The sequence below is a fragment of the Canis lupus genome, chromosome 16 (genome assembly GCF_048164855.1).
Source record: "Canis lupus baileyi chromosome 16, mCanLup2.hap1, whole genome shotgun sequence".
In the NCBI taxonomy this organism is placed as follows: Eukaryota; Metazoa; Chordata; class Mammalia; order Carnivora; family Canidae; genus Canis; species Canis lupus.
The window spans coordinates 34,415,412-34,436,621 of record NC_132853.1 but is presented as its reverse complement, the minus strand read 5'-3'; the positions used below and the strand labels follow the sequence as shown (position 1 = coordinate 34,436,621).

At 53.0% G+C, this 21,210-nt stretch overlaps 1 protein-coding gene and 1 long non-coding RNA gene across 5 annotated transcripts; one reads left to right on the top strand and one right to left on the bottom strand.

Annotated features, from left to right (window-relative positions):
- Nucleotides 1–944: 944 nt before the first annotated feature.
- Nucleotides 945–3,017, bottom strand: LOC140606522 (uncharacterized). Its single transcript, XR_012008863.1, has 3 exons — nucleotides 2,355–3,017; nucleotides 2,113–2,222; nucleotides 945–1,906 (listed from the first exon to the last, which is right to left on the bottom strand). It is a non-coding gene; the product is annotated as an uncharacterized lncRNA (long non-coding RNA).
- Nucleotides 2,129–8,757, top strand: WFIKKN2 (WAP, follistatin/kazal, immunoglobulin, kunitz and netrin domain containing 2). Of its 4 annotated transcripts, XM_072780038.1 has the most exons (4): nucleotides 3,182–3,305; nucleotides 5,372–5,634; nucleotides 5,755–5,811; nucleotides 5,961–8,757. In XM_072780038.1, exon 4 carries the CDS (start codon nucleotides 6,030–6,032, stop codon nucleotides 7,479–7,481), a length of 1,452 nt encoding a protein of 483 aa, XP_072636139.1. In that variant the 5' UTR covers nucleotides 3,182–3,305; nucleotides 5,372–5,634; nucleotides 5,755–5,811; nucleotides 5,961–6,029; the 3' UTR covers nucleotides 7,482–8,757. The 4 variants fall into 4 exon arrangements, with proteins under 4 accessions (XP_072636140.1, XP_072636137.1, XP_072636139.1 ...); XM_072780037.1 differs by having other exon boundaries at nucleotides 5,372–5,811; XM_072780039.1 differs by lacking the exons at nucleotides 3,182–3,305; nucleotides 5,372–5,634; nucleotides 5,755–5,811 and adding an exon at nucleotides 2,129–2,793.
- Nucleotides 8,758–21,210: the final 12,453 nt, after the last annotated feature.

Sequence of the window (21,210 nt, the reverse complement as noted above, 5' to 3'; positions counted from 1 at the left end):
TACCAGGAGTGCGATGAGGGTGGGGTGCCTGCCAACCCTCCAGAGAAGGCAGAGACAGGGCAGCCAGATCTGAGGAACTGTGGGAGGGGCCCAGGAGGAGACTTCAAAGTGCTCCCAGAACAGCTTATAAACACTCTGCGCTGGCAGGGCGGCTGGCAGGGGCCTTTCTGGAGACGCTGGAAGCATGCATGGCTTGTGTGAAGAGCACAGGACTGGGGTCCCGGAGGGGAGGGCATGAGCTGCGGGAGCCTGGGCAGGCCCAGCTAGCCTCCTGTGACTTGGTTTCCTCTCTTGTACAACGGAGCTCCCAGCAACATCTCCCCGCCTCCCTCCCAGGGCTGGCGTGAGGGTCAGTGGGATGATGTAGGTGAAAACGCTGTGTGGGCTCTGAGCCCTGATCAGATGTTATTTATTATTCTGAGCTGTGTTTTGGTGGGAGACTTGGAAGCGCTGAGAGGGAGAGCCGGGGTGTCCTAGGCCCCTTCTTCCCCGATGCTGTTTTGAAAGTTCTTGGAGTGGAATGGCCAGAAATGGGGCCCTGGGCGGGAGAGAGGCCCGTGACTCTTGTAAGGGCTGAGCTGGGCGGATGGAGGCCTTTCCCAGTCAACCCCATGAGGTGAGCTAGAGGACCGGGTGGGGTGGAGGAGCTTCCCCTGCTTTATGCCAACCCCCCCCCCCCCCCCGCCTCCTCTGCTCTGTCTGCCCCAGGCTCTCCCATCACCTCCAGTGGTCTCAGGTGACTCCCCAGAGATCAGCCTCCTCTCCCTGGATATTTGTTTTCATGTAACAGGGCTGTGACAGTTTTTCTAAGTCCTGCTTAGAAATGTGTCACCATCCATTCCCCTTTGTGATTTCAAAGGAGGCTGCGCAAACTGCACTCATCAAGTGCGGGGCTGAGGCCGGCTCCGAGCAGCTGGAGCACGGGTTTATGAAATTACAGGGAATTCAAAGCAGCCGGCGTCGCCCGCTGTCTGGCTTCATTACCGGGCCTGGCCTCGGAGGGAAGTTTATTCCAATAATTTAGGGGATTAGGATCTGACACCCTTCATTAGCTCTGTGACATAAGCAGAAAAGACAGATCTTGCAGAATGACCCACACAACGGGGAGAGAATTGGCATGGGGCTGGGAGAAGGCGACACAACACCCCTCGAGGAAAAATCTGCAAGGTGGAGAGAAGCATTATGCTGCCTTTTTACAGTCGAATGAGATGGCAAACCGTAGCCCTCAAGGGGACAGAAGACCTGGAAAAGTGGGGGCCTGGGTTCAGGACTCAGTTTCCCCACCTCAGAAATGAGAGCCCTGCTGGGGACCTCCCAAGTCTCTTCTGGCTCTGAAGTGGGCTCAGCCTACACCATCTCCTATCCCTGGGACGCAGCAGGTCGGTCACTGCTCCTCAAATCTTTGCAGTTTGGCCTTTCGGAGGTACCCATCTCTTCTGGGGATCTGTGTCCCCCCTCCCTCACACCCTCTGGGGGTCAAGTGACCCATGCAAACACATTTAGGAAGCTCACTTTTCGATGGTGTTGGAGGCACCTGATGTTTCCTGCCATAGGGGGCAGAAATGCTACCCCCCCACCCGCAGCTTTCAACTCTTTCCCTGCCCTCTCCACCAATATAGCATCTGATCTTTCCACAAACTTCTTGTCCCCCCTGTAAAAACCAGAGTCGAAGCTGTACCTCGACAGCAGTTCTGACAGCCAGGTGGGCAAGGAGTGGTTCCCAAAGGCCTCTGCCCACATCCTGCAAGCTGGCGTCCCCATTTCCCGTCTTAACGTGGCATCCCATAGCTGTGCGACCGAGGGTGAGTTGCTTAGCCTCTCTGGGTGTCTTCTCCTCCGATCTGCCACGAAGGTAGTTGGTCCTGAGGATGCAGTGTCGTGATGCATATAGAGAGCCTGGCACAAACTGAGAGCCCCATAAATATTAGTGTTTAGTACTATTACGCCCATCGGCGGTGGCTGACCTTAGGCGAGTCCCTGGCCCTCTCTGGCCCGAAACATTTCCTTTGTAAAGTGGGGGAAACCCAGACACATGAGAGAGCTCAGGAGCCCCGGGCCCGAGTGGTCATCAGGGAGACCGGCTGCTGCCCAGCGCCGTCCTGAGACACTTACCCCGTAGGTTTTCTTGGAGCCGCCGAGTGTGTCAGTCGAGGAGCGAGGAATGTGATACGTCCCGGCAGCTGGGGGAGCCGGGGGAGCCGGAGCATATCTGGTATGTGTCTCTGGAATGATTTGGGGAAAATTCACCGAAGTTGGAACTTGAGACACGAACTGCCCGGCCCCCCGAGAGATAGGGAGCTGTCCGCGCGCACCCCCCGCAGAGGGACCCGGTGCGGGGGCAGGAGGCAGCTTACACAGCAGGCGCTGCTGCTCAGGCCCGCCCTGGAATGGCCGTGAACTTGTTGTTTTTCCACGTCATTTGCTCTCAAATGTACTATCGGGCCAGGCGATGCTAACTCTGCGGCTGCAGGTCCCTCCTGTAACAAGCGATCGTGTGTTCTTCGGAGGTGGCCACGCAGAGGAGGGGGCCCGGCCCCGGGGAGGTGGGGGAAAGGGAAACAAACCACTCCTTTACAGTGAGCTTGCGTGTCCCGGAGCCAGCTCCCCCCAAAGCACATGCCATTTCTGGCCCTTGAAGGGGTTAAAGGCCTCCTGGAGTCAAAAACAAGCAGGTGTCCCACCGTGCCAGATACGCCGCCTAAACCGCTTCCAGCTTTTTTTTTCCCTTCTGCAACAAGTCTGTGATCGGCCACGGGACAGAGGAGCCAGCAGCCTGCCTGTGACAGGCATCAGGTTAGCTCGCTCGCTCCCACTCGGGTGGCGCGCCCAGGATATAAATCCAGGCTCGGGCCCCTGCTGCGGGCTCCTCTCCCTGCACACTCAGGAGAGGGAGTTTCCTTGCAGAGACCTTCCCTTTATCTGAAGCCGCACAGCCCAGCGGGCTCCACTGACTTGGTGGAGGCGGCGGCGGCGGCAGCGAGGAAGCCCGCTGGGGTGGGGAGGGCAGGTGTCTGCAGCCCAGAGGAGGAGGCGGCCCTGGTGGGCCCCAGCCCCTGGCCTCGTTGCAGGGGAGGGCTCTAGCCACCGCAGACCACACCATGTGGGCCCCGGGGTGCTGCTGCCGGCTCTGGTCCCGCTGGGCGCAGGTGGCAGTGCTGCTGCTGCTGCTGCTCGGGGTGCCCCCGAGAGGCCTGACACTGCCGCCCATCCGCTATTCCCATGCTGGCATCTGCCCCAACGACATGAACCCCAACCTCTGGGTGGATGCCCAGAGCACCTGCAAGCGGGAGTGTGAGACAGACCAGGTGAGTGAGAATCCAGAAGACTGACATGGACCACGTGAGTGTGTTAGTGAGGGTGAGTGGGAGCCGTGGGGTGGGGAGACTCAGGGGCCCCCCGTAGGAAAGGTGGGAAGTTGGGAACGTGAAGGAAGTTGGGCCCCAGGCCTCATGGAGATAAATAGGGCGTGATGCCTGTCCAAGTCCGAGCCCAGAGGAAGAGGTGGGTGTGATGTCCAAGTTCATCAGGGATGGGGAATCCTGGGATTCCTGGTTTCAGGTTTGCCAAGGGCTCCTCTGAGCCAGCACTAGGCCAAGCACATCGCGTGGACAGGCACAGCCTTTCAGCCCCCCATCGACAGGTGAGAGCAGACACTCAGGACAGTGCAGCAAGCAGCCCAAGGTCCCACAGCCAGGGACGGGAATGTGGGCTTGACACCTGTGTCTCTCTGACATAGCTGAGGCCTCCAGGCCACCTCCCCAGGGGTTCACACCCTGACCCTGAGGTCAGGCCAGCCTGATGGGGAGAGTGAGCAGGAATAGCTCTGGATAGACTCTCTGGTTGTCCCTGGGAGGGAAAGTGGACTCAGTTTCAATCTGCCATATTCCTCTGTCCTCCCTTCTGCTCTCATTAGAGCAGCTGGGGCAAAGGGCAGGCCTGGTGCTAAGGACAGTTCTTTCCCAGATCCCGAGTCCAAGGGCTGTTCCTGCTGCTCCCCACAGGGGATGAAGAAGAGCCGACTGGTACCTAGCACCTGCCTGGGCAGAAGGCTGCCCAATTCCTAGGGCCCAGGGCTGGACTGGGCTGGGCATCACCAGGGAATATGAGAGATACTCCATTTGCCAAACGCATATAGTCTACAGAAAAGCCCAAGATTGCCCTGCAGAGAGCGGTCTCTGCCCCATGGTGTCTGGGGCACAACTGTCAGACCTCTCAGGCCAGATGCTGTGAGTGAGCAATGGTGGTGCTGAGGAAAGGGAAGATAAGGAGTGGGAAGGTGCAGAGAATTCCCATTCAGCTGAGGTCAGAGGCTCATTGGCTACATTGGCAGTGAAATCTATTCCACTAGCACAGGCTGGCCTGATAAATCAGGTGCAGCATGGGACAGCGAGACTCTGGCTGATTCTGTGTGTGTTGGGGAAAAGGTACCTGTGTGGGGCGAGGGACTCATTTGCCTACGTGTGTATTCTGGGCCCTCAAAGCCAAAACTGTTCTAAGGGGTCCTTTTAGGTTTCCTGTGCCCAGAGATACCTTCCCCAGGTTTCTGGGGACTGGAACTTTCATGGACTTTAGGGTCCTAAAGGAGCTTCCCGGGCCAGTCTCTTAAAGGAATTTTATGAACCTTGGGCCCAAGAGTGGATGCTCCTATCCACACTCAGTCCCTCCCGCCCTCCACCCCCCACTGGGTTTCTCACCCTCAGACCCCCAGCTCCGAGATCTGCCCATCCCTGTCCCAAAGCCTCCCCTGGTGTGGCCTAGAGCCTATGCCAAGCAAGGACTGCGAAACAAAGTCCCCATTCTGAGCTGAGAGGGGGAAAACAGTAAACAAGTCAAGCAGGCAGGCTCCACACAGCTCGGGTGGGGGATATCTCCCCCTCTTAGCTGATGTGGAATGTCAAAGAGGCTGAAATAAAAGTCGGAACCACAAGAGGCCAGCCCTAGTGGGGGTAATTCCCAGAGCTACTACCAGGGCGGAGGATTAGGAGCGCTGCCCGCCTGCCCAGTGGGGACGAGGTGTTATTGTCGAAAACACCACGTGAAATCCTTGTTTGTGTCGGCCCCAGAGCATGTTGCTAATTTCGAGGAATTAAACTAATGCCTTACGTGGCTCCACAGCGAATCAAGGGGGGATTACAGCCCTAGTAAGTCCTCGCTGATGGCTTTGCTGACCCTTGCCACCCAAGGGGGGGCTGTTTCCCTTGTTGATTTGTCCCACACGTCAGAGCTGAGCACCTGCGCCTGGCACAGCCCTCCGAGGTAGACCTGGCATCCCCGGGCCTGTGCCACCCGCCCTCCACAGAGCTGCCGTTCCCGACGCGTGTGTGGCCGCCTTGAGCATCTGTGCCAGAGGTGTCCGATTTTTCCTCCTTAGGGTTTGGTGTGACCTCTTCAATTCGGCCAGGGCATCCTCACCCCAGTGGAAAAGAGACAGAAAGGCAGGCTCATTTGTTCCAACCTAGACCTCCTTTGTGGTAACCCTATGATGTGGAAGACACGATCTCCTTTCAGAATCCCATCTACCTGGAGCTTGAAGCCCTTTTCTGCCACTTGCCTAGTCTCTGGACGTGGGCATCACTTTTCTGAGTCTGCATTTTCGTCTGTAACATGGTAGTCAGAGAACTTCCCTTCTCAGAGGTAGGTGGCCTGCCTCTTCTCACAGCTCTGTGACCCTGGGCAAGTCAAGTTACCTGATCTCTCTGTGCCTCAGTTACCACTACCTGTGAAGTGAGGATAATAGCTGTGCCCACCTCACAGGCCCATGATGAGCAGGAGGGAAGTTGACAGGTACAAACGTTCTCACAAGAAGGCCTGGTAAGTGACAGCGGCTACGGGTCCGCTAGCTCCCATCACCATCTGGATGTGGGGCTCCCGGTAGGTGGGGAGCTCAGTTCCCTTCCTCAGAAGCTGTGGGGGTGGGGGCGGGGAGCCTCGCTCAGGCCTCTTGATCTTGCTCCCTGCAGGAGTGCGAGACCTATGAGAAGTGCTGCCCCAACGTGTGTGGGACCAAGAGCTGTGTGGCCGCCCGGTACATGGACGTGAAAGGGAAGAAGGGCCCTGTGGGCATGCCCAAGGAGGCCACCTGCGACCACTTCATGTGTCTGCAGCAGGGCTCCGAGTGTGACATCTGGGACGGCCAGCCCGTGTGTAAGTGTAAAGATCGCTGTGAGAAGGAGCCCAGCTTCACGTGCGCCTCCGACGGCCTCACCTACTATAACCGTTGCTACATGGATGCTGAGGCCTGCTCTAAGGGCATCACGCTGGCCGTCGTCACCTGCCGCTATCACTTCACCTGGCCACACACCAGTCCCCCGCCACCTGAGACCACAGCGCGCCCCACCACCGCCTCCCCAGAGACCCCCGGGATGGATACGGTGGCCCCCGCTCTGCTCAACCACCCTGTGCACCAGTCGGTCACCGTGGGTGAGACGGTGAGCTTCCTCTGTGATGTGGTGGGCCGGCCCCGGCCTGAGATCACCTGGGAGAAGCAGCTGGAAGATCGGGAGAACGTGGTCATGCGGCCAAACCACGTGCGGGGCAACGTGGTGGTCACCAACATCGCCCAGCTGGTCATCTACAACGCCCAGCCCCAGGACACTGGCATCTATACGTGCACAGCCCGGAATGCTGGCGGGGTCCTGCGTGCCGACTTCCCACTGTCAGTGGTCAGGGGGGGTCAGGCTGCGACCACCTTGGAGAGTGGCCCCAACGGCACGGCCTTCCCCGCGGCCGAGTGCCTGAAGCCCCCCGACAGCGAGGACTGCGGCGAGGAGCAGACCCGCTGGCACTTCGACGCGCAGGCCAACAACTGCCTCACCTTCACCTTCGGCCACTGCCACCGCAACCGGAACCACTTTGAGACCTATGAGGCCTGCATGCTGGCCTGCATGAGCGGGCCGCTGGCCGTGTGCAGCCTGCCCGCCCTGCAGGGGCCCTGCAAGGCCTACGCCCCTCGCTGGGCTTACAACAGCCAGAGCGGCCAGTGCCAGTCCTTCGTCTACGGCGGCTGCGAGGGCAACAGCAACAACTTTGAGAGCCGCGAGGCCTGCGAGGAGTCCTGCCCCTTCCCTCGGGGGAACCAGCGCTGCCGGGCCTGCAAGCCAAGGCAGAAGCTCGTCACCAGCTTCTGTCGGAGCGACTTTGTCATCTTGGGCCGCGTGTCTGAGCTGACCGAGGAGCCCGACTCGGGTCGCGCCCTGGTGACCGTGGACGAGGTCCTCAAGGATGAGAAGATGGGCCTCAAGTTCCTGGGCCAGGAGCCGCTGGAAGTCACCCTGCTCCACGTGGACTGGACCTGCCCCTGCCCCAATGTGACGGTGGGCGAGACTCCGCTCATCATCATGGGTGAGGTGGATGGTGGCATGGCCATGCTGCGGCCCGACAGCTTCGTGGGGGCGTCCAGCAGCCGGCGGGTCAGGAAGCTGCGCGAGGTCATGCACAAGAAGACCTGCGACGTCCTCAAGGAGTTTCTCGGCTTGCACTGAAGCCCCCCCACCCCCGCCCCTCCCCAGCCCCCTCCCCCGCCCTCATCTACCTATCCACCCCTCACGCCTCTCAGTCCACAAACTGGGCAAGGGCAGGTTAGACAGTCTTGGGCCAGCAGGGAAACAGCAATCAGTGCATCAGAAAAAATCCACCAGAGGCTCTTAGATCAACTTCTAGTCTTTGGGTTCAATCAGGGGTCTGTATCTTCTTTAGCTGAAGGGGACAAAGGGAGAAGCCAGTAGACACCTGGAAGCTATTCCTGATGACCAGTCAGCCTGGGCGTTATGACCTTCTCTTTGCTGGTCGGCCCACAGCCAGCGCCCAGCCGGGCTTCCAGAGATGGCGACTGCGTGGTCACGGGAATCATGGAATGAATCTGTTTGCCAAAAGGGTAGGTGGGGAGAGAAAGCATGCAACTTGCCCTGAGGTGTTGGTGAGCCTGTGCTTCGGTCAAATTGGCTCTGTGGACTCTGAGGCCACCATGGCACCAGCAGAATATACAGTTTTCATGCTTCTCCTTGGCTTTATTGATTGGTTCATTGATTGTCAATTTATTAATTTAGCTCTGCTCAGTCTGACTCAAGGGACATTTTCGGAACACGTACCGGGAGCCAGGCGCTAGGACACAGAGAGATATTAGTCACTGCCCAGCTCCTGGTGACTGATGGGAATGTCCAGACCCCAGAGTCCCCCCGGCCTCCCCAGGGCCCCCAGAAGCAGACCCATGGCTGGCCCTCCCAGCTGTCAAATGGTCCCATTTGAAGGACAGGGTGCTTTCAACTGCCACTGGCTTCCTTGGACAGAAAGCAGATAGAAGCCCCAGGATCTGTTTTGGTGGGAAGGGAAATAAAGGGAAAGTCAGGATTGGGGTGGGAAGCTCCCTGAAAGAAAGGAGGGAGGAGGGGAGTCAGGCTTGGGAAGGAAAAGGAATGTTGCTCGATGCTTCCATCTGGTGGTGGCCTTGGGAGCTGCAGGGCCCTGAGGGCGGCTCCAGGCGAGAGCAGGGAGGGCAGATTTGGGGTTGCGGCAGCTTGTTGGTGACTTCTCGTTTCTGTGCAGGTGCAGCCACCCCCCCCCACTCCCCCCCCCACACACATACTAGATAAAGGACTTGGGAAAGCCACTGTCAGCTCTACATCTGCCCCCCTTTCCTCCTCAGCCCTTCATTCTGTCCGGGCCCCCCCAAAGCTGAAGAAGGTCATTGTGGGGCATCCTTGTTTCTTCCTCAAATGTAGGGAGGAAGATACCGATTAAAAGTTCATAGTATCAACAGCCCTTCATGTGTGATTTCTTTGGTTTAGTGTGGGGGAGGGGCAGTGGTGTCATTTGCTCTGGTGACCTTGCAGGAGGGATGTCTGGCCAATGGGACCATATTTGGGTGATGGAGGGACACTAACATTCGCTCCACTTTGGAGTTCTGAGCTTCCTTAACTGGGTGCTCCCCACAGCTCAGGAAGGCTTTGGCCAGAGAGGCCAGGTGACTTACCCAAGAACTCAGAGGGCAGGAAGATGGGGGATGTAGGCCCAGATGTTCTAACTTAGGTTTCAGACTCCCTGCCCATCACGATAGCATGGCGGGCCAGGGGCAGACTCCAGACCCTGGCACTGATGGTGTCGTATTTAGAAGCACAAAAGTGGAAGAGACATGAATAGGGCAGGAAGAGGCAGGACACTCAGCCAAAGCTCCCTATGGGCCTGGGTGAGGCCTGGTCCCAAAACCCTCAGTCATGTGCTCAGTTCTCATGATGGGGATAACAGCACCTTTACTCTCAGGTACTTGGGACTATTTCCTGTCCCTGGGTATGTGTTCAGGAGCCCGTGGCGGTGGCATGCCCCACAGCTTGTCTGTCCCTCAGGCTGCAAGCCAGCCAAGCTCAAGAGACACCTAACTCCTGTCCACTTCCCTGGGTCTTTCAGGGCCATAGCCCCAAGGAGGAATCCCCACCCAGCCCCACCCAGCCCAGCCCAGTCTAGCCAATCCCTGCTTAAACATAATTCCTGCAAGAAGAAGGGGACCAGGGGCACCTGGGTGACTCAGTTAAGCGTCTGCCTTTGAGTCAGGTCATGGTCTCAGGGTCCTGGGATCGAGCCCTGCATCGGGCTTCCTGCTCAGTAGGGAAGTCTGCTTCTCCCTCTCCCTCTGCCCCTGTTCATGCTCTCTCTCGCTCACTCTGTTGGAGGAGGCCAGGATGAGGAAGACAAGTTCCTCCCATTCTAGAGGAGTAGGAGCATCTCAAGTCACCTTTGGGAAAATGCTGAGCATCACACTTAGCCACCAGGAAAGTATGTACTAGCCACAGGCCCCTCCCTGTGTGGGTCAGGGAACCAGGAAGGTGAGGACTCAGCTCCTCACCCACCCTTAGGGACTTGGGGACATTCTTTTGCACCTGCTTCTAGGCTGAGGTGTCCCAATAAGTAACACATTACCTTAGAGCCTGAGGGCCAAGTGTCCACCTGCTAGACCTGTCATCTCCCTTCTTGCACAGACACGGGGCCTGAGCCCCATGGCTGCCTGGTGGAGGTGTGACATTCAGGGGAAACCGATTTCAAGGCTCCTTCTCACCAGCTCACAGCATACTCATAGCCCAAGACCTGGGGTCCCTGTCCCACTTCAGAGAAAGCCCCGCTGGTGCAGCCAGACCAACCTAGGTCTGAATCTGGGCTCTGACGCTTCCCTGGTGTCTCTCTGAGCCCCAGCTTCCTCGTCTATAAAGCAGAGGGTAGTATGTGCACTTCCTGGAGACTTGAGGAGCTTGGCCCTGTTAACCTTGCCATAATGAAAAGCCTAGGAGACAGAGCCTGGCACAGATGGCTGTCCCTGCGCCCCCTCTTGGCCCTCAGCAACTGCCTGGCCAAAGACAGACCCCCAGGACTTAAAGCCCTTGCCTCATCCTGCTGGGCCGGGGGTTTCACAGACTCAAACATACAACTTCAAATATTTTATTCTATTGCTCACAGAGCACATTCAGACGGATCACCCTGCATAGGCTGATTTGGGGTTCAGAAAACATAGGCACTTAAGGGAATGGGCATCTATTCTAATTTTAAACCTACTACATGGCATTTATTTTTCTGTCCTTGAAACCAAGTGTGAGTCTTTGATCTCTGATGCCTAAGTGTTACACAGTAACTGACCTCTGCAGGTGCTCTGTAGACGGTGAGCTGAATTCCCAGGGCCTGGTTACCAGGGAACTTGGGGAGGCTGGTTATCCAGTTTGGGAGGTTTGGCCCCAGCCTGGGCCCCAGGACACCGGGGAATGGAGTCTCCCTACAGGTCTGAGGCCAGACTCACCTGCCTTCCTGTCTACACTGGACACTCACTCCTTCCCTTCCTGCATCTGTTGGCTCTCCCTCCCCAGCCTCCTCCCACTCCAGTCCATTGCTGTTTGCCTCTTCAGAGGCCTGGTATGGCGCAGGCTGTCTCTGGACCAACCAGCCCAAGGCCTCTGGGGCAGGACAGCTTGGCTTTTTCCACCCTCTGCCTCCCCTAGCACCTCCAGCCTCCTAGGACACTCTGCTCCATTGTCTGGCCAGCTGCTCCATAGTCTGATGTCACCCCCCGGACAGTGGGGCCAGAGAGCAGGGACCAGGGGCGGGACCTGATGAAGAAAGGGGGAGAACAGACAGCCGCATGGTGATTTCCTTGGGGGGAGCGCCCAGTGTCCAACTGTTCTGTTATCACAACAACACTGAGCTGGCACTCACTCTGGGACAGGCACCAGACATCATCTCTTGTCTGCATCATGACTCTACAGGACAGAACACTATTCTGTGGGCTGGAAAATTGAGGCTGGACGGGACCAGAAACTTGCCCAAGATCACCTAGCTGCCATGTGACAGAGCCAAGACTCGAACATAGGCAGTTGGCCTCTGTCAGTGTATGACACACATGTGCATGCACACAGACACGCACACACACATACCCTGCTCTGGGCTGGGCAGTGTGGAGTCCCATCAGGACCCCAAATATCTCCCAAGAGCCTGCCTCCCGTCAGCCACCCCGGGGCTGTCTTATGACCGTGCCAAATGACATGATATTTCTATCACACACATAAGCAGTCATGGCCTACATTCCTGAGTGAGAGACATCAGCCTTATGCCTACTCATCCTCCCAGACTCAGCTCCCCAGGGAAGCCTCTGCTGTCCCCAGGTGGCAACAAGACTCTTGGGGTCTCTGTACCTGCATCACCTAAGCCAGAAGCACCTCCTGGGCGACTCCCTGAGGTCTGCAGGGCTCAGCCCCCAGGGCTCACACGAGATTTGCTGAATGAACCAAGGGTCTGGGACCAAGGGCCGTGAGGCACACCGGAAGGCTGCAGGGCTCTGAGGGGTCTTCCCTGCTTTTTCCCAACTCCACTTCCTGATACCATCTCCTCCTCCTCCTCTCCTTCCTCTCCTTCATCCTCCTCATCCTCCTCCTCCTCCTCCTCCTCCTTTTCCCACCTCCTCAAGGAGTCTGAAGTCTCTCTCCTGCTCTGGGAATGTGTGATTAATATAGGCAGGATGGGTGGCAGGGTTCCTGGGTCCTATTCTTGGCTGTGGCCTCATTCTGGAATGTGCCCTGAGGTCAAGTGACACTCATCTCTCAGGATGTGTCAGGAAGAAGGAAGAATAACCCTCCAGCTGGCGTTCTCCTGAGGGAGAGGGAAGGGCAGGCAGGTGGGCAGGCCTACCACCCCGTTCCTTCCCGCCTCTCTGGCTTCTGAGCTCTTCAGCACTTCTATTTCAGGGTTGGGTAAGAATTTCTGCATCCACATCCTAAATTACCCCCAGGACATGGACCTCTGGCATCTGGGTCCCCAGAGACACCCTGGCCACCCTCAACCCCACTCAGGTGAAGGGAAAACAGGACTCAGCTCTAGCACCTCCTGGATTGGACCTTCCTGGAGGTAGAGCCTCTTCCCAACCTGTCTGTCTGGGTGAGTGCTTGGGTGTTTTCTGCCCTTTTCAAGTCTTGATATGACGGGATGAGGATGCACTCATCCCGTACACGTTTGCTGTCTCGGTGTGAGAGATACATCCAGTTCCGTCTGAGAATGGAGACTGTTTTGTCTCTTTTCTGCATGGGGAGCCAGGAAACAGAGAGGGGGCTGGGGCCTGGCAGGGACCCGGAGCAGAACAGAAGCACAACGCCCAAAGAGAGGGAATGGGCGGCGCTAACATTTCTGATCGGTGCTTTAAACGTGTCCAATTTATTCCTTGCAATCCTCTCTGGGTGACTTTACTATTTCCCACCCTAGCCTACAACACTCAGGAGGACCAAGTCACTATGGGCTTCGTTCTCCCCTGTAGGCCCAGCACGAGGTCTGGCCATAGAGGGTGTTCAATCAATGTTTGTGGAATGAATGAATGAATGAATGAATGAACAAAGCAAGCCCTACAGATCTTATGGAGGAAGAGATACCTCATAAGTATTATCTTCCCTCTTAAAGACAATGAATCTGAGACTCTAAATGTTTACAGGAAACTTGCCTGAGGTCATACAATTAATAAATGGAAGAGCCAATATTCAAACCCAGGCCTATCTGTCTTTAGTGCCTATATTCTTTCTAGGATGACACATATTTTAACCACTGTGGTTGACCGCTGAAGACCCCAAATGGCAGTTCTCCTCCTGACCTTCCCTAACCACCACTTCTATCTGGTTCCTGACCTCCAGGAGTACCTTTACAGAAAGGTTACAAACCTGCCCTCTCCCATGCAGTTAGCACTTAATTCATGTACATTAGTTCATATGAAATAAAATTTTAAATTCAGTTCCTAGAATTCAGGTGCCGCATTTCATGTGGTTGGTGGCCACCATATTGGATGACACACGCACACACGGGCAGATGCTGGGCATGCAGAGCCAGTATAGCAGCCACTTGGTCGGGCAGATCCCCAACAGCACGGAGTCAGTCATGGGGGACATCCCACGTGGCCTCCCCATGGCCTGTAGGAGTTGTCCCTAAGCATCTCCTAGAAGTTCGCAGCCACAGTCCAGCACAAGGCCTGCCTGCACTGGTTTTTGGTTGGCGAGGGCTTGGAGCTGGAGTTCACGATGCCCAGAGCAACGTGAGCCACCTGGTGTCTGAGTCCAGGCAGGAGGAGGAAGCCAAGGGGGAGGTGGTCTAGGGCGGCCCCCTCACCTCTGTGCATGCCCTCCTGCTAAGCGACTGACCCCTGCCCCTCACCCCTGGGGAGCCCCAGTTCTCTTCCTGTCTGAGCCCATGAACCTCACTTCATCTCACTGATCACTGAGCCTTCCTCCTATGTCTGACCCCCTTGAGCTCTTCTAACTTGGACACATGCACCCTTCCCGAGCCCTGCTTCACTGGTAGCCTAGCAACCCCCACCTCTTTTTTTTTTTTTTTTAAGATTTTATTTATTTATTCATGACAGACACAGGGAGAGGCAGAGACATAGGCAGAGGGAGAAGCAGGCTCCCTGTGAGGAGCCTGATGCGGAACTCCATCCCAGAACCCCGGGATCACACTCTGAGTCAAAGACAGATGCTCAACCACTGAGCCACAGGTGCCCCCACCCCACACCTTTAACCCCATGAGCCTTCCTTCACTCCAACCTCTCCTCCACCTTTGACCTCCTCCATGAACCCCATAAGTCCCCATTTACCTTCGACCCCTCCTGTCAAGCCTCCCCTCACCTCTGACCTTGCTTCACCTTTGCCACTATGAGCCCCACCTCCCCTCAGACTGCCTTATCTCTGGCTCCCATGAACTCCCCTTCCCTTTCCTCTCCTGGCTCCATACCCTCAGTTCTTGCCAACCTGGGTTTTCCAGGAGTGCCGCTGCAGGAGAAAGCAGCCTTGGAGCAGGTGACCAAAAGACACTGTGCCCTCAATTTATTTATCAATAAATAAACTGTTGTCCTGCCCACCACACCCCTGCCCCCTGAAAAGAGGTATGCAGATGAGCACCCACACACCCAGCCCCAAGGGTCATGGCACTCAGGGGAAGTTGGTTTTATACTTTCAGCTACATGCGATGGAGAGTGGCTGCCTGTGAGAAGACAGTTGGAACTAGGGGCTGCATCCTCTCACAGCACAGTGCCCATGACAGCTGCTGTGGTGCTCCCTGCAAGAATCAGTCCACCAGTAGGCAGTTACTCCACAGCTCTTCAGAGACCTGTGCTGCAGCTGCCATCTTGTTTCTTGTGTGGATGTGCTGACTGAAGGTCTGAGAATTATTTGGTTAAGGTCATTGCTGCCAAAATTCAATTGCATATAATGGGCACCAGATATTTTAGGCCTCAGGGCCTCCAAATCTCCTTAGTATCCAGGGTGGGTGGCAATGAGGAAAGGTCAGAGTAATGGAAGAGCACGGCTCTCCCGTCAGACTGCCTGGGCTCACACACTGGCTATATGACTTTAGGTAAGTTAACCTCTCAGTGCCTCAGCATCTTCATTGGCAAAATGGAATAATAATAGTACCCATAGAGGCTCTCCAGGAATGTTAGTCCTGGGTCTGGTTGCTCCAGTTGGTTGGGGATACTTGCTGGTACATGTTCCTGCCCATGGCTGGAACAAGAGCCGGGACGTGAGAACAGGCTCCTTTCCCCAAAGCTGTCCTTGGACATCAAAGTAGGAACAGATGCAATCTCTTTGCTGACAGAGGAAGAGTCCAGGATGAGGATAGGTGGAGAGGAGGGGAGAGAAGAGAGAAAGAAGGAGATAAAGAGAGAGAGAGACTCTAGGTTGTGCGGTAGGAGACCAGCAAGCAGAAACAAAGTCTATTAATGGCGTCGACATGGGAACCTCTGGGACCTCCATGGAGGCCCTAAAAGCATTTCTCCACCCTTCATTTCTGACTCCAATACCTCAGAACATGAAGCTGAGCTCTTTACCAACCTCCTATTTCAAGCATTACTCCCCATCTCAATGCACCACAAGGGGCAACAGACTAAAAAGGGAAATCGCCTTAGGGTCTTGATGTGACAAAAGAACTGGAAGCAAAAAAAAAAAACAAAAACAAAAAAAACTGGAAGCAACTCTTAACAATCATCACAACCAACAATTTCCCCATAAGACTTCCTAAGAGGAGAAGTTGGTGTTCATGGATGAGCAGAATGATGACCCATGCCCACCCCAGAAGGTGTAATTTCCACTACAAAGAGTTAACAGCACCACCCAGTATGTGCTCATACAGCATCTCATTAAATCTTCACAACCCTGGCAGGTGTGTATTGTCACCATTTAATATTCTCTCCATTTCAGAGATGATGAAAATGAGGCTCACAGAGATCGAATCATTTGCCCAAGGCCCCTGGCCAAGCAGCCAACCAAGCCCAGGTAAGTCTATGTGACTCCAAAGCCAGTGCATTTTAACCCCATGAACACCATCTTCCGCCGCAGAATAATGAAGTACGGTTTCCTCTCATTTCTTTCCTCTCTTCTTCCTGCTAATCCACAGTGAAGTTTCACTGCCTAGGATTCTCGTGAAAATGCATGTTTTAAGGCCAGTTAGCCTCCCCCCTAAAATGGCTGAGCACATGCCCTTGAGGCTAAGCCCCAGGAGGAGAAGAAGAGAGAGAGGGAAAGAGAAGAAGAGAGAGGGTTCAAGCCCCATCTCACAGAAGAGTAGAAAGACTTCCGGTGATTCCCTATGGGGAAGAGGATTATGCTTAATGCGCTCTATAGCTTACATAATCCTCACACTGCCCATAACAAGTAGGACTTTTCAGATAGGAAATCTGAGGCTAAGTAGGTTTAGCAGCCAGCTATTCAAGGGGTATGTTGGGATTCAGTTCAAAGTCTTACACCAAAGCCCATATTCTTTCCTGTACAGGGTTACTGGGAATAATTTTACTTGGACGCTTAATGAGGTCCCCATACTGCTCTAGAACATTCTTACTTAGATCTTAGCAGTTACAAAGGATTCTGTAGGGAAAATTGTGGGCCCTGGACCGCCCTCCCGGCTGGTGAAGGTGGGATGAGACACAGATCAGACGCTGATGTTTTCTGTTCCAAAGCAAGATGCACGCTCCTTTCAGAGAAGTGATGCTCTCTGAACATTGCAGGTCACATGATGGGGTTTGGCCAGCTTGTGGCAGTATTTTCAGAGGATGACAGAGTACTCAGCCACAAAGGAAGGCTGGGGGAGCCTGGGGAAAGGCACTGCCCAGGGAGAGTGACCCAGGAAAGAAGTTATTTGGGGCTGTTAATTTCTGGCTTAGATTTATATTAAGCTTTTCCTCCAGAGCCTCATTCTTTGATTTATGCTCAAACTGGAGGATATTGTAAGCATCTGAAAAGCCACAGTGGAAAACGGGACAGTTGAGCTCTGAAAAGGCTTGTTCCCCTGGCTAGAAGTCCAGGGTGGTGATGGGAGGTGGGGGACAGCAGGTGGGAGTGCCCTGGGGGTATCTGAGTTTATGCTGTGAACAGGCACATTCCCCCAACACTAACTTCTGGGAGCGTGCTACCTGCTGTGAACCCTGATACTTAACAAAAACTGTTTTGTCTCTGAAGGTAGGAAAACAAATGAGATGACCCCTAGAGGGAGCTTCTAGCCTGAGGAGGTTTCTAGGATAAGCATCTTGAAAAGATAAGAATTAGAACCAGTCCCTCCTGTGCAACCTACTTCTGCTCCCTCACTACCACCACTCCTTTCCTTGGACTTCTTACCTGACCTCCCCATCCCACCTCTGGGCTTAATGAACAAAGTTCTAAATCCCAGCTGTCTTTCACAGTGTCTTTCTGTCCAAAAGTTGGAACAGGGGCAGCCTGGTGGCTCAGCGGTTTAGTGCCGCCTTCAGCCCAGGGCCTGATCCTGGAGACCCGGGATGGAGTCTCGCATCAGGCTCCTTGCATGGAGTCTGCTTCTCCCTCTGCCTGTGTCTCTGCCTCTCTTTCTCTGTATCTCTCATGAATAAATAAAATCTTTAAAAAAAAAAAAAAAAGTTGGAACAGTGAAAAAAAAAATTAAAATACCCCAAATCAAAGGCAGCTTCTCCTGGGAGTGATGGGCTGCCAGCAGAGCTTCTCATTCTGATTTCCTCTGCTTTTCCCCCCAAGGGCTAGCACACATTCTTCCCATTGTGGGTACACATCAGATGGAGAAAAATAACCAGGACCAGGTTTTTCCTCCACTGAGGCTGGAACTTTGAGGGAGCCCATGCTTCCTGGGATGACCCATTCTTCATCATTTGATAACTTCCTGTGCTATCTAGAATCCCTCAGATGAGCAGCCTCTCTCCTTTTTTTTTTGTTCATACCTCCACATTTCCTGTGTATGATTTGGGCACATGGGTTATCTTTTGTTAGAATGGTAACTCCTTGAAAGGTCCTAAAGGTTTATATGTATCACCACAAGTTCTTAACCCAGTAGATGTTCAATAAATGTACTGAGTGAATAAAACAGGTATTGTTTCAAATATCTCCCTTTGTCTGAGACATTTAGGGACCCCAGTGGAATCTGACCCCAGAGCAGCTACTGAGTCAACCTCACTCTTTTGCTATTGTAAATACTAGGAAAGCCCATGACCGAAGACCTCAGGTACATATAGTGCCTAGAGTTACTTCTTAAACAACCTGAGTGCCCAGACAGTGGTAGTGATGTGGATAAATACAAACTAGCACATGACCTTCAAGTTCTCACAGCCTATTGCATTGTGTTTTCACAGCAGATTTCCATTCTCTAACTGTGCCTGGCAAAGGTTGATACTAAAATGAGGTTGGGGTTGCTGAGCAAACCACCACTTACAGGACCATGCTGGGTGTGCATGGGGAGCTTGGCACAACATGCATTTTAGATGATGTCCCCTAAGTAATCAAGTGTGGTTCTTTTATAAAGGCTACCTATTGAGGTCAGCCAAAGGAATAGTATAGTGTAATGGTGAAGGATCACAGACTTTGGAAACAGAATCCCACAGCTCAAGTCCTGGCTCTGTTGGCTCTGTCACAAGCTCCCTGCTTCCATTTCTTTCATCTATAAATGAGGGAAATAGCACAACCTTCAGAGGGCTCTTAAGAAATGGAAATGAGTTAAAACATACACTTGCTTAGAACAGTATCTAGTACATAGTAAATACTATAAAGTGTTGGCTATTATTATTGAGCTTCTGACTTTGGTTATTCCCCTCTGGTCTCCCTAGGAGTCCAGATAATGCCAAAGTCATCATCATTCAAATAGGCAGTGTGCAAGGTGTGGCCACAGTACCACCTGCCCTCCTTCCAAGTCTGGAAGAGAAAACACAGCCATCAGGAAAGTGTGGTGTGCCCACACTAGGGGGAGTTGTCCTGGATCTCCAAATTTCTGCAAAGCCTCCACTAAGGGGATTGGATCTCTCAGACACGTCCCAAGGCAGGGTGTACAGAGGCTCCCTCATGCATTGTTCTCTCCCCTTTCCCAGATCCTGAAGGAAGGGCAGATAGAGGAGACACACGCTGGCCACCTGCCTACCTGCTGCCAAATCCTCCTCCTCTGGCAGAGGCTCCTGGGGGAGGTAAGGTCTTACCTCCATCTCTCTATTCCTTCTACACAGAATCCAAAAAGTCCTTTGAACTTTTGTGGCTCAGATAATAAACAGCACTTCTTCCAAAAAATCATTTCTTCCTCAACTGCAAAGATGAAAAAAAAAAGGAGCTTCTTTCATTTCTTCTAATCTATCGTTAAGATTCAGAAAGATGACATTTCCCCAGGTAAGATTCTTTACAGCCCTCTGAAAACTGGGTAGTTCTCAAAGTCTTTAAAGGGCCTCTCATGACACCTTAGTTTCTAGAAAGACTGCCCAGGGACTGCAGCTATCTTAAGCATTGGATTGAAGTGGTTTGGTGATCCCATCATGTTTCCTGGAAATAGAAAGGAGTTAGCAGAAAGTAAGTCACCATGGCTTGAACTTCACAATGGCGGGTAGTTTACAAAACAAAGAGTGTTCTTTTTGGGAACTGAGCTCTGGGGTCAGTTGGCAGATCTGGGTAATCAGAGTGGAAAAAGAACAGACATACCCATTGCAAAACAAATCAAAATCCAACCTTCATCCTTTCTAGCAATGAACAGATGGATGGTGGAGGGATGGCAAGGAAAAGCCATCTGAAAGGAGTACCTGCGTCTGTCCAGAACCGCCGAGCCTGTGTCACAGAGCATCTGGCCAAATGGACGAGATTCCATTTTGTAACCCATACCGACAGGAGTATCCAGTGATCCCTCCCATCAGTATCCAAAAGTCATCGATTTATACCCATTGCTGAAACCAAGCTAGAGCGATGTCATGTCTATGCTTGTCACATTTCTTTCTTCATGCTCCAAAAGAGGCGATGGCACCATGTTCCCAGCTCTCTCAACAGTGCTCAGGAAGGAAAAGGAGGCTTGAGAGCTGTAGAAGGGCACACGGAGCCCCAATGTTTAAAACCAGCTGCAACCTGATTGGCAGGAAGGAAGTTTATGTTTGACTTTAACATTTAGTACCTAAAAACCATAAAAGCAAATGTCTAGCTTATTTTGTAAATGTGGTTTTTCCACAATTATTGTTGAAAGACTTGAGTGTATAGACGGAAGGGATGCGACCTATAGTATATGCCAAGGTTTGTCTAAAAATATTTTACACCTGTTCTCTGTTCTGCACACTGGTCATATTTTATCAGTGAAGTAAAGTACTCATAATGCCAGACGGAATGTGTTTTTCCTTCCAAGTCCTGAATGTTTTTCCCTTCTGTAAAGCAAACCTCCTCTTCTTTCCCACCTGTGCTAAAATAAAGCTAGCACCATTATCTGTAGGACATGTCTACTGTCAGAGCTACCTTTAACTACTCCTATCCCCGAGCCAGCGTTGTTTAAATAGCAACAGCCATTTCAATACTTTTCACAACAGCATGGACACTTTAGCAACCTTTTTGGCTGCTCTCAAAAGAAACGTCAACTTGTATTCTGGGTTTAAATCAACTTGCTGATTGTATGAAAAAGAATGCTGAAACACGGTTTCCCTGCCAGAGCCTCAAAACTAGAGATACACACTCAGTGGTATTTATCACTGAAACATGAATAGAATAGCTTTTAGGATATTACTGTAGAATTTTTATTTAATTTTCTGTGGATGCATACAACAGACTGGACAACAAAAATGTCGATTATAATAAAGATGTGGTGTGCATTTACTTTTCAAAGGTCAAGGATTTCAAAGGTCAACAAACCAAGGGTGAAAGTCTGGACTTTGTGATTCTAAATACTGTAAACCCCTAAGAACACATGTCCCTTACCTTACTGACAACTCTTCATAGTGAGGAGATTAGTGCCTCATGAACCACCGGAGGAAGTATATTGATATCACCCTACCCATTCTGCAGATGAAGAAACTGAGCCATCTGAGCCAAATGACTTAGTATGCTTAAGGAGGGAATAAGACTCCATTTCACACAGCCTCCACACACCAGTGGCCACTCATTGTCTCTTTCTAGGGTTTGCCTAGTTGTAACGTAATCTCAAAGCTCCACTTACAGACTATGTATAAAGCAAGTTTTCTAAAATATAAATCTTAAACTTCAATTTTTTTTAAGACTTTGAGAGAGAGAGTGAGCGAGCGAGAGAAGGAGCAGACAGAGGGGCAGGGGCAGAGAGGGAGAAGCAGATTTCCCACTGAGGGTGGAGCCCGACGTGGGACTTGATCCCGGGACCCTGAGATCATGACCTGAGCTGAAGGCAGATGCTTAGCCAACTGAGCCACCCAGGCACCCTTAAACCTCAAATATTGAAAGAATTGGTTAGTAGAGGTTTACTACTTCACAGTCCATTAAT

Excerpts from the sequence above, each read along its gene's own strand:
- WFIKKN2 (XM_072780036.1), top strand. The coding sequence starts at position 3,099 with ATGTGGGCCCCGGGGTGCTGCTGCCGGCTCTGGTCCCGCTGGGCGCAG. Across the intron at positions 3,306-5,960 it reads GGGAGTGTGAGACAGACCAG|GAGTGCGAGACCTATGAGAA; the intron begins GTGAGTGAGAAT and ends TGCTCCCTGCAG.